At 40.0% G+C, this 13494-nt stretch overlaps 2 protein-coding genes across 2 annotated transcripts in view; one reads left to right on the top strand and one right to left on the bottom strand.

Moving 5' to 3' along the window:
* Positions 1-13494, top strand: part of LOC108658109 (uncharacterized) — a 205544-nt gene that overhangs the window by 118532 nt on the left and 73518 nt on the right. The gene's annotated exons all lie outside the window — the stretch shown is intronic.
* On the bottom strand, positions 3446-6941 carry LOC108657830 (BTB/POZ domain-containing protein 7). The gene is made up of 3 exons (XM_018110480.3): positions 6489-6941; positions 3928-6426; positions 3446-3871 (listed from the first exon to the last, which is right to left on the bottom strand). Exons 1-3 carry the CDS (start codon positions 6858-6860, stop codon positions 3728-3730), a joined length of 3015 nt encoding a protein of 1004 aa, XP_017965969.1. The 5' UTR covers positions 6861-6941; the 3' UTR covers positions 3446-3727.

A 13494-nucleotide genomic window follows, 5' to 3' on the forward strand; every position in this document is an offset into this window, starting at 1 on the left:
GTTTTGTGTGGTTTGCACTTTGTTAATGTGAGCTCTCGCAGCAGACCTCCATAACGGCATTGCATACGTGAAGACAGGTGCCACTATTGAGTGGTATATTTGTCATGAAGTTTGCTTGCTGGGCTTGCAGCTCTCGCATTGCTTTGATTTCAGCACTAATTATATCAAATTGTCGCTGCTGTTGCTGAAGAAGCTAAATAATGCTTCGATCGGGCATGTAAGATGCTGGCTGGGCTTTTTCTCCTCTCTGGCTGCTTGGGCATATGATAGTCCACTAGTGGGCAATGTTGGGTGGCCTCTATCAGCCCAGCGTGGGACAGCGTTGGAGGGTTGTGCTGGATTTCGTTTTTGCGCTGGAGCCTGTGCCTTTAGGAGTCGCTTATAAACGTGGAAACCTCTGAAATTCGCCGGGTGCTGTTCTTCATAATGAGCACAGATTGGAGGTTGGTCCTTTGCAACGGTGACATTGCGTGAGATCATTGCATAGCTCCACCGTGCATTTTTGACGAGCACTTATACGGAGGTCGTGGACAAAAAATATGTTTAAGGGCGTTTTGTCGATCCGGCTGAGCGGGCTAAATATGTTGACAACTGTGTGTCCGTTTAGATCAATTTTTGTCTTTATCTGGTCCACATCCGAGCTTGAGTGCAGTCCTTTTATGCAGACTCGGTAGGGCTTGACTTCCTTCAACTGGTAGCAGTGGAACTGCAGTGCAATGTGCTTTACCACCGCACGGTAGTCATCGCTACAGCTTGTAAGGACTCCAATGATGTTCCTTTTTGGCTTGATGACATACTATTTGGGATCGATAAGTTCGTTAATTACTTGTTGTAGTTTAACATCTGATCTAATGCCCGGGCACCAAACAGGGGGCGATCGAGGTTTGTGTTTTTCGGCTGGCGTTTGGTTATCCGCTTTTGCGATCGCTGCCATCTCGCAGTCTTCTTCGTCCTCTTTATCGAGAAGTGCAAATTTGTTTTGCCTTTCTGCCGCAGCTTTGCTAGTTCTCGGTTGATCGAGCAGGGAAGAGTTTCTTTCTAGTTGCTTCGAGGGAGCTTAGCTGCTTGAGTTTTATGCTCGAGGTTTTCGGGCCTTGGATGGACGCCACATCAATTTTATTCAGGGACGAGTCGTTGCTTTTAGCACGTATTTCAGCCATGCGTGCATCGAGTCTGCTCTGCATTGCTGCTTTAATCCCTTCGGATTCGGCTGTTAGTCTGTCAGTGGACATTGCTCTTTTATTTTACTTCGCCCTAGAAGTATGCTTTGTTTCTTGGGTGATAAAGATTCCGTAGACACAAACAAGTTGAGCTTTTTCTGCGAATGCCCAAATGCTTTGCAAAGCTGATTGCTCAGCTGTTTTGATCGTGGCCGCCGGTTTGGGGCCGGAGCTCCGCTTTGCAATTGCGCTGGCACGAAAGTAGTTTTGACGTCTTCTGCCGTTTCTACGTTCACCGTGAGAAGAATCTGCAGCAACACTACAACACTGTTGTAAGGTTTGTGGTATATTTGTAATTAACTTTCTTTAACTTTACTTTACTTTTGCAGAACACGTGTGTACACTTTGAGGGCTTACACACCAATGATTCGTTTTTATTTTGAGCATCGTTCCATTTGGTTCAACTGCCAAAAACGGACTGCCCTTCGTCAGGCGGCGACCTTTATTTTTCGCGGTTACGAGGTCGACGTCGCGACGACACCCCTTTGTTCGAATTTTGATGGCAAAACTGAAATAAGTTCACTGCTGCAGCGCCATCTAGCAAAAAAACCAAACTAACTGATTATGTGATTCTAAGAATGTGCTATAAGAAGCTTGAATGTATGTGTGCACACGTATAGGAAAACTGTTGTAGCTGCGCACGTGCATTTGTTAATTGGCCAAACATTTTGTTAATTTTAATTTTAACGTCGATTGACTAAACCAAATTTAATGAAACTTTCAGCATATGATCTACATATTCTATTGAATAATTGAAAAATTTTTTAAAAATTAAAAATCATTCAGAATTAGCTACAGTGGCATCTGCCTTGATTGATGTTTTTTAATCGGTAAAAAAATATAAGGAGTAGTTATCGATTTTTAAAAATAAACTTGACATCCACGCTATATATACCGGTCATTTAAAAAAAAATAAGTCTAGCTCTTATATCTTCTGAAATATACGCGTTCAAACATACGTACAGACGGACGGACGGACGAACGGACAGACAGACGGACAGGGCTAAATCGACTCAGCTCGTCGCCCTGATCAGGAATATACATACTTTGTGGGGTCTGCCACGCCTCCTTTTGCCTGTTACGTACATTTTAACAAAACCATTATACCCTGATTTCCCATTTTCAATGGGTTCAGGGCATAAAAATATGATGAATTCGTACTGCGTATGGTCACTGACCATAGAACACATAGACGAGACATGTAAAACAATTTTTTTTACAATCTGCACAGGCAGCAAGAGCTGCGTACTCAAGCCACAAATGCAAATACATATGTATGTACATGTAGCGATAGACTGAAATTGTGTGTGCATGCTCGTCGCCTCAAAACTTTCATACCCTTCCTAGAAATAATCATGAAAACGCTGATTTTGTATGAGCGTGATAAAAGTTTTTAAGATTTCGGCACATCCTCACTCAAAAGGAAAGAGCTGGGATCGTCGCGAACAATTTTCAATTTTTGTGTACTGCTGAGTTGGATTATTTGAGTGACCATAGAGAGAGAGAAATGAGTGAGGTAGAGAAAGAGCGAGTAAGACAATTAACACACAGCTGTGCTTCATATAAAAACTGGACCATTTTTTTAGAGCGCTCGCAGCGTACGTGCTTTGCTCGACCATCAAGACACTGAGCCGAGCAAATACGCAGTGAAAAAGTTTGTCGTCTATGTGTCCTTTGGTTAGTGGTATGGTATACACGAGTCTATATGCAAAATTTCAGCTTTCTACCTCTCACATCTTCTGAGATAGACCTTCTCATGCGGACGGATGGACTGACTGCTTTATATCGACTCAGCTTGTCGCCCTGATCAAGAATATACATGTGTACTTTATGGGCTCTGCGATTCATTCTGCGTGTTACATACATTTCACAAAACTTTTATATGCTAATTTCGAATTTTCTGTAGCAAGGGCCTGTAATTGTCTGTGTATATGGATGTATGTATCAATCATAAAAACGGAAACATTTCATATGAACATCACAAGTCGCTTAGATTTTGACGGTTCACTCTTCACTCAGAAGGGAAGAAGTGGGGTGTTCTTTCGGGTTGCGACGTCCCCGATTGGTTAAAAGCAATTTAATTCCCTAATTTTCAATTTTTAGCTCTAAAACTGTAAAAAATATGTTTTTTTTATGATTTAAAGAATGCTTTGATTGATTAATATATTATTTAAATACTTTATTATATAACTGTGATCTAATTGATTATAATAAAAAACTAGGTGTACTTTTAGTTACGACAGATATTAGTATAATATTGTTAATTTCTCTTTTGTACATACGCTCCGCTTACATCGACAGTGTAGCATAACCAACTTAATGATGTATGGGGCGTATAGTTTTAATTTCTTGCATTTATACGTTGACGCTTACTTACATACAAATTGTATTCAGATGACCTTATATTTATTGAAATATCAATTTTAAATTTAAAATGCGAATTTCGGGGTATTTAGTCAGAATGGAGTGCTAAAATAAAATTGCTTATCGGGAGCTATTTTCAACCTCTATAAAAACCTAGGTGGCCCAGAATTTAACGCGTCTGAAGGAGGAACCTGTGGAGTAGGCGAGTGCTGTCCCTGTCGTAGAACGTCAAATGGCGAGCTCGACCGCTGAATCATGTGGCGGAAATTATTTTCTGGTAACTGATGCTATTAAAAAAAATACAATTATATAATAACAATACAAATATTTTAAAATAATTCACCTGTAAGTCACGTAAAGTTATCAGACCAGTTCCATTGCTGATGACATGCGGAGTTGGACCATCTCCCAAATCAAGCTGTAAGCTTTCTGACACATCACTGTTGCTTTCAATTGGACAATTGCTGGCATTACTCACGAATCCACCAGTGCTGAGATGTAGTTGACCTAATGATGCAGTAGCCATGGCTACATCGGGCATCATATCGGACAGATGCCCGTTGCCAACGTCTATGCCGCAAGCACCTGTCTCGCCACTCCTGACCATGTTTAAAGCATTACTATGTGGATATCGAAAATCGCCCTCTTTAATTAAGGCTGGCAAATCGTTACGATGATACGCTGATGTCGGTAGCTGAGCGTAACTTGTCTGAAGGGCTGAGCTAGAGTTCTCTGTTAATAGACTAACACCAAGTAAGCTGTTTGGGTGCTGACGTGGGAAAGTCATATTTCTACTGTAACATTCATGTACACCATCTGCTCCGCACGCAGAAGATACTGATGAGGCCATTGATGAAGTCGACAAAAATGAAGCAGACACAGCTGCAGGGCGTATAGAACCAGTAGCTGCCGGGGAGGGTGGCGGACTTTGATCTTCATCTTCTAATAGACATTCCCTCGCTTGTATGGTTGATGAGACACAGTCGTCTCCATCGCCAGGGTTTGTTAATATGGAAGTTTCAAGCAGATCTGACACTTCATCTGGTAGATTAAATTCTCTAACGACGCGAAGACGAATTTGACGGTCGATTTCATGTTTTGATGAAAGTGGCAGAAGTAATGCGCGTTGGCACATGGGCGATTGGCGGAGCTTATGCTCACGCTTGCGCATCGCTGCAAGTGTATGGCTATCTGGTGGTGGAATAGCAATAGCATCGATTTTTTCGCTATTATCGCCACTAATACTGCAAGTAACGCCAGGTGCAAAGCTGCTGTTCGAAGAAGAGTTTATGCGCGAGACCATATAAAGGGTATCTGGAATGTCAGGAAAATGCCGAGATCTACGCATACGCATGAGCTCAAGTTGGTGGTGTGATGATGCCATTCGATCTTCTAAAAGGGCTTTTACTTCTTCAAAGTACGGCATGAAAAGACGGGGTCGTACAAAAAGGCCTTGGTTTTTACCTCCTCGAATCCAAGCATTGGCTCGCAAGTTTTCACGGTCGTCCCCAATCATATGTGATGGCGGTGTACTAACGAGGCCCCGGCGTATAGCTTGACAGAGAACTTCACTATTTGGCGGTAAAACATGATCCATTCTTACCAATGGAAGTAATTCGGCAAGTATTTCGCGCAGCTCAACATCACTTAAGTCCCGCTTTCTAACACCCTTCCTCGCTACAGAGTGGGCAGTATGCGATAAAAGGTTTGGTTCACGATCCTCCATGCGCCGGATAAGCTCTTGTTCTCCCCACTTTAGTACAGCTTGTAGAACTTCTAATTCGGATGCTTGTAAGAAGTTACTTTGTAATACATGTATCAACTGTGATTTATCTAATTGGTTCAGCACTGGTGAAGAGCTAATAGCGGAAAACTCTTCGCGCAAGTACTGGCATGCTTGACGAAAAACCCAAGCGGAGCCATGTGGTTGACATCCCCACTTTAAGACCATTGACAGTGTATCAAGTGACAACCACTCAAGTATTAAATCCTCACATCCCTGCGCTAAAATATCAAGCTCAAGAAACCTGCCTATTTGGTATAACTCCATTGCTTCCTCAAGAGTAGTTGGTCGTACTCGACCAGTATTAGTCAATGCGTGTACTTCACCAAGGGAGCCAGTCGAACATCCCGTTCCAGCACCTCGTAGTATGAGAGCTAAATCAACAGTATCTAAATATATAGCGTGTAGTAAAACACGCGCATATCTTTTTGGTATTACGGTCTCATCAAGAACAATGCGCGTTGGTACGTGTATAGAGCGCTCTACGTACTCGTCAATGTTACGCGTTCGGCGGGCAATTAGATTACGGAAAAATGGTGAACGCGCACTTAATATAGCTTTATGACATGGAAGCTCTAGTTTTGGCCGAAAGCCATACTCAGAATTGGTCGATTCTTGGCGTAAGTAATCGTTTCCACTTTCCGCTGTGAACACGAGCGCTGCGTCTGCATAATCACCTGTTTCTAATAAATAGCGAAGATCATGTTCAAGGGGGTTAGGTGTACCAAAATCGTCGCCTAGTTGACGCAATAAATTGATATTTACTGTCGGATCATGTGCACAAAGATCGCCCGTATATAAATAACGTAGCAATATAGAAAATATCTTTACATCAATAGGTGACGTAGGAAGTTCGAGACATATGCGTGCCCCAAATCCCGGACAGCCTGAAAGCAGATCTCGAAAATATGTACAACGTGAGGATAATATAGAACGATGCACCGGAAAAATTGATCCACGAAATACAAGGTCACAATCAGTACAGAGATTTAAATCGTAAAGAGCAGCCAGATCTTGTTTATATGTAGCTGCTGGTGGACGAGCTAATTCTGCTTGTACCTGTTGAATACAAAACGAAAATTAGTGCTGCTCAGTTTTATCGACATTAAACATTCAATTACCGATAAATCTCTTAATGCAGCCAATGCTTCGAACTCCTCACAGAGAGCTGCCAATTCAAGAGGCGTCCACTCAGAAACAAAGTCACGTAAGACACGCGCATGATCACAGGCTTTTGATGATCGTCGACGACGTATAAATTTCCGCTTAAGCGTCGCAAAACCTGTCACTCGCTTTCGCCTTTGATCGCGGTGGTAATGCGCACCGCTATATGAAAAACTTGCGCCAGGGCTTTCAGTAATCCCGTTTGAGCTTGTGGATCCCATACTTCCAGGATTTGACGCAGCAAACGCGTTTCCATTTTCAGTGGTGGTATTTGCGATTTCAGTAGTTGCGGCCATTGGGTAACCAACGTTGGATGTGTTTGAACCCATTTCCCTCCCTACGTGTGGAACTTCTGCACACTTAATATAACTTAACACAATCACTTGTTCATAAGATTTAGCTTTCTTTTCATCTTATTAGTTGTGAAAATTTAACTAGCCGAGACTCTGCAAGTAGATAATTAAAATTTTAAAAGATTATGTTAAACTAATAGTAATAAGAAAGAGTAAAGACTGTTGACTAGGTTGTCCTCTGAACGTTGGAAATTTCTGATTTCATGAGGAAATTCTAATCGAGACTGCTCAACTACAATGTCCCCTGAACCCTTGGGGAAAGTAAATATGTATATTTTATACCCTGAACCCATTGAAAATGGAAAATCAGGGTAAAATGGTTTTGTGAAAAAAGTATGTAACGAGCAGAAGGAATCATCGCAGACCCCATATATTCTTGATAAGGACGACGAGCTGAGTCGATATAGCCCTGTCCGTCTAATCGTCCGTCTATACGAATGCGTCGAACTCAGAAGATACAAAAGCTAAAGAGCTGAAATGTGCATACTCGTGTATACCATACGCAGTACGAGTTTGCTTTATTTTTTCGATAAATCCTCCGATGACCTTTTTATCGAGAGTAATCGAATAATCGATGAATACAAAAAAATGTTTGGGTACAAAGATTTTTCACCTTAACTGTATTAAAAAGAGGTTAAATGAAACGAAATAAATAAGTGTTAATGCCATCTTTTAAATTATATATTTGGCACATAAAAACCTTATCATTAACTCAATTCAATAGTTGACTTAGACTAAATAATATGTCAGAATACAAGAAAAACATGCCAAAAAATTTTAGGTACACTTAGAAAAAACTCTATAAATATGTATTAATATTTAGTAGGACCGCCTTTTGCAATGATTGCAAGTAGCCGACGACGCATACTTCGCACTAAGGGTGTTCATGAACATGCATGAACATAGAAATATGATAAGTATAGGAACATACAATCCATGTACTCGACAGCTGACATACATAAAATAGATACCACATTTGAAAGTGTGAACTGTCAAACTAGCAAATAAATATGACTCTGACCCCTAGCGACAAGATAACGTAAGAGACGAGCTCTGAGCCTTACAAACTCAGCGATATATATTATATATCAAATGAAAGGTATTAATGCGTAGATCACATATATATATAAATTTATGATCTAGCTCCTTTATTTCAAAAGATATTTCAATTCAATTTTTATTTTCAAGTTTTATAATAAAAATCAAATCATAACTCTTATTTTTGACTTTTATAATAAAAATCAAAAATAAGTTATGATATGATTTTTATATAAAAATTGTTCTGTAATTATTATTTTTGATTTTTATCATAAAAATCAGTTATAATAATTAAATATAATTTTTTTTATTTATCAAAAAATAATTATTATTTTTTTATTTTTTGCTATAAAAATTATAATCGTTACGGTCCCTGATTTTAGCCCACTCGGAGCTTAAAAATTGACTTTGGGGAATCTTGTGAGGATATTTTATATTTTCGGATCCTTTTATCTAGTAAAATCCAAATGTGCCCAATTGCATTGAGGTCTAGAGACTGTGGCGGAGTATGTAATTGCTTTGTGTTGTATAAAAGCCACCCCCTCTCGAGATAAGAGGTTTCGGATCATTATCTTTCAATACTCCCAACAAGTAATGTTTATCCATTTTGGTATCTATAAATGCCAGTTTCTCAACTCCAGATGTGGCCATACACTCCCAGACCATCGCGTTTCCGCCTCCATGCTTCACTGTTGCAGTAAAATTTTTTAGCTGTAGAGCAGTAATGCGTTTCTAATGGGATTTGCTTTCCTCGACCCATATTGACCAATTACTCTCGAAAAAATTACAAAAGATTCAATTGCAATTCATAATAACTCAAGCATGTGACTCGAAGGAGAGAAAGAAGAAAATTTACCGTTTGAAAAGTTAAAATTGGCCTAACTGTAAAACGGTCAGCCGAAGTGTACATAAACTTTTTTGGCCTGCATTTAGGAAGTTTAACCATTTTTTGGTGCAAAAAAGGTCACACATGAAGCGAACAAATTTTGTTTGGCCTATTTCACACCTCTCTTTTATGTAAACCAATTTTAATTCATTAATTGTCATATAAGTTAAAAATAAATGTTGATTTAAAGAGTGTACCTAAACTCTTTTTTGAAGACTGTACATATGTATGTGTTTTTTGTGTAAGAGGGCAGACAGCAGACACACAGAAATATTGAAATATCAGTTCCGTGAAAGGATCAGTTGATCTTGTGGTCGACTAGAGCTTTATAACCTGTTATACCCTGAACCCATTGAAAATGGAAAATCAGGGTATAATATGTTTGTGGAAATGAATGTAAGTGGAAGAAGCAAATCTAAACTAAACTAACTGTTGAAAACTGTAGCACAACAGCAATGTGATTCTAAGAATATGCTAGAATATAGGAAAACTGTTGAAGCCGCTGCACGTGCGCTTCTTAATTGACCAAACATTTTTTTTTTTCGTCGATTGACTAACGGAATTAAATGAAACTTTCAGATTTTGATCTAAATCTATTGAATATTTGACATATTTTAAAAAATGCCAAATCATTCACAAAACGCTTTACTGACATCTGAACTGCACAGAGGAGTTGGCTGAATTTGGAGCCAACAAAAAAAAAGGAAAGAAATTGTATTAAAATCATCTGAATATATTATTATTTGGAGACTCTAGCTTTAAAGACGTCGGAGATGAAATTTTATATCTGATTTTCGATCTGGTTTTTAATCGATAACAAAATAACGGCATGAGTTATCGATTTTTAGTGATATATTCGATTTCTGCATGGTATACACGGACACTTAAAAACAAGTAAAAAGGATCTAGTCGAGTCTGCTCGACTAGGAGATACAAAGAACCCCCCAAGCTGATATTCTTATTATTATGCACTTCTTTTATGCACGCACACATACATATATATGCATCCGCCCCCACGCGGTCGCGCTCTGCTGATTGCGCAGTAAGCAACGACTGCGCTTGGGCTGCGCTGCAGTGTGGGCAATATAATGAGAATTTATTTGTTGAATAACTTCTTTTGTAGACTGTGAGGAGCAATATAGGTATGCACGTATTAATGTATATGAACGTACTTATTTGCTGTGCGTTTATATGCATATACATGTTGCTCCACACAGCGACGCGAATACTGTAGGAACGACCCTCGCACTGGAAAGGGGGTCAAAGTCCTGTTAGAGGCGGTCTCTTTCGCTCCTACAGATTCAGCAATGGGTTCGCGTCGCACGAACGACGATCATCGGTGACCGTTAGCCGAGGTGCCGTTCGTGCCGGGTGATAGTAGTGGACACTTTCACTCGCAGGGCACCAACGGTACTTCGGCCAACGGGAGGCTGCCACGCAATTTGGCGGGAAAGTGGCGTCACCCGGATCACGCCACTTTACCGTTTTTATGGGCACGAGCGGCTGAAAGGCCCCGAACAGGCCCCGTTACCACCCGAAGCAGGGCTTGTGGCTGGGCTATAAAAGGCCACCGGCGGCTCCATATGAGAGGATTAAAGAGTTGAAAAAGTGAGAGTTGGAGTCAAAAGTCGAATTGAAAAGTGATTAGTGAAAATCAGAGTGCCGTGAAAGTCAACGCGAAGTGGTAAATCAAGACTCCCAGGACATCATGTGGGAACAGCAAGGACATCCGGTGGGAATCCTTGCGACAAAGAAAGAGGCAACCAGCATAATCAGCGGAACCGATCAGGACATCGGTGCATATCAGCGGCTTAAGCGAGGCCTGCACATCAGAGTAAGTTCACGTAGCCGAGCGCAAGAGAAGTTTTGTGAGTGAAACGAAGCTAGTGTTGTGCTGTGAGCGAGTGGGATAGTAGGAGAGGCCTGCATATCTGAGCGAACCGCCAGAGTTTACAGATCGAGGTCCTGGCGTTTCCCAAATCGTCCCGGTGAACTAGCGTGTTTTAGCACAACACTCTCCCAGCCGGAGTGCATTGAACCAGCACGAGTGGGTGTGCTTCGCTAAAGCCAACCAGCGAACCAGCATAAATTTAAGTGACGTGTACATTTCAAACTCATTCAAGAGAATATACATATATAAAACTTAAATTCACAAGTGACTAATTAATATCGCAGGGGCTCCAACAAATAAATTTGTTGGTTCGTTACAAGACATGCAGTCTTAATTAAATTTTCAAAGCGTAATCATATGGTCATATCTCTAGTACTTAAAATACGTTTTTTACAAATTTGGGGAGAAGGGGGCGTGGTATTTCAATGAGGCTCAAAAAACTAAATCAATTTTTCGATTATTCTTGATAAAAATTTATCGAAAAAATAAAGCAAGCTCGTACGGCGTATGGTATACAAGAGTATGCTTACCAAATTTCAGCTCTCTATGTCTTCTGAAATTTCGGCGTTCATATGGACAAACGGGTAGGGGTATATCGACTCAGCTCGTCGCGCCGATCAAGAATATATATACTTTATGGAGTCTGCGATTAATTCTTCTGCCTGTTACATACCTTTCAACCAACCATTATACCCTGATTTCCGATTTTCAATGGGTTCAGGGTATAAAATTGAATAACGTAGAATCTAGTGCTGCAAACATATAAGAATCTATTTGTTGAATAATTTCTTTCGTAGACAGACAAACTTAATGAAACTTTCAGAACGGTATTTGTGTAAATTCTAAAGCACAAGTCTCTAGTACTTGAAATACGAGTTGAAAAATTTGGGGCGAAGGGGACGTGGTACCCAAAATCTGTTAGTTACAAAATGTATATACACAATAAACAATGAACAAAATGAATGTTTCGATTATTCTCGATAAAAAAGTTATCGGATGATTCATTCCAGCTCTCTAGCTCTTATATCTTCTGAACTCTCGGCATTCATACGGACATACGAAGGGACACACACGGCTATATCGACTCAGCTCATCGTGCTGGTAAAAAATATACATAAATACTTAATGGGGTCTGTGATGATTCCTTCAGCCGGTTACATACTTTTTCATAAAAATATTATATCCTGATTTCCCATTTTCAATGGGTTTAGCGTAGAACAAATATATATACGATATACATGAAAATCTATGTGCCGAATCGCACGTGGATAAATTAAGTCATATGGACTCGTGTGAGTGCTCTTGGACTGTATCACTAAACTATAATCAAATTTCGATACTGTTCACACTAATCTAGAGGAATCCGATTTTGAGTAAATATCGAGTGCGAACATTAAATCGAAATTAAGGCCTTGCTTCAGCGCGAACTGGGAAGTCGGCCAAATCAACAGCTTTTTTCGACGCTTGATACAAGCTTGACAGATATTCATCCAGTACTCGTTATTGCAAATCGGTCACGTTTGCCGCAGTTGGGATTGCCAAAATCTAGTGCAATATATACTGAGTGGGAAAACTTTCTCTATGGATTCTCTTGCATCGCGGGAAGAAGTTGCTGATTGTATCATTGTGCAAACGGTGTTGCAGAAATCGGCTAATGAGTTGCCATCGTGGGCTAAGTTGTCAACGTTCTTGCAAGAGCGCTGTCGAATGCTTGAAAATGTGATTCAAGTTTAGCATGATGGTCTGATTGGCAGGTCAGGTAGGATAATTGTGATAAAAAAATCATTTGTTGCATCCAAGACTCTCTGTCAGTTGAAAGATTGCAAATCCAGTAAAAAAAAAAACAAGCAAAACAAACGCTGTACATCCCTCTGCTATGGTTGCAATGCCACCTTCTTTTCCTTAAGCTCATATCTCGCTTCATTCGTCTGATGTTGTGCTTTAAGCCACTGCTGTAAATTTTGTCAAGAACCGAACTGGAACATTCGTTTCGTGTCGTGTACTCTTAGACTCAGGATCTCAACTTCACTTTGTCACCAATCACTTCGCAAATCAGCTACAGCTGATTTATCTCAAAAGAAAAGCAAAACAAAAGCAACCAATCTAGCAGAATCACTATATAGTTATAGTATGCGAATGATATGGCAACGCAGAATGTAAAAATTTTAAAACTGCTGCAGATCAGTGAAAGTTTAGCAACGATGGAGTTTTTATTAGATATTATTATTTGAAATCTGGGAAGACAAATGGGAGCAAGCAAAAAATGTATCTATGCATGGGGTGATAAAAATTTTCACAAAAAATGGGAATATTGAAAATAACATTTCAAATTGACGCTGAACATTAACAAAAACACCCCGCGACAAAAGGCAACTGGCCAAAATTGTTAAGGGTAATGGTCGCCAATCTTTGAGAAATTTGACTTCTGAGTGGTCGCAGACAATTGCCAAGAGAAAATGGATGCGAATGCATTTAAAAAATATTGGATAAGGTTTTTATAAAGCATGTTTTGTTATTACCTATGAATCGCACCCAATAACTTATCTTACTCCTAGGCCAAAGAAACAAGTTTGCTTACACTTCGTCAAAAAAGAACCACGACGCGCCCTGGGTTTGAAACCGAAACCTCGCGATCGAGCGCCGCGTCTTTTACCACGACGCCACCAAATCTAAACCAAACTAACTGCTGATTTGACTTTGAGAATGTGCAAAAACAACCAAACTAACGTACATATAGTATGAGAGAAATGAAAACTCATTTAATCAGATACACTGCGCGTCATCAGGTTAGCGCC

This window comes from Drosophila navojoa, chromosome X (assembly GCF_054131105.1).
Source record: "Drosophila navojoa isolate 15081-1374.11 chromosome X, UAZ_NAV_1.0, whole genome shotgun sequence".
NCBI classification, from domain to species: domain Eukaryota; kingdom Metazoa; phylum Arthropoda; class Insecta; order Diptera; family Drosophilidae; genus Drosophila; species Drosophila navojoa.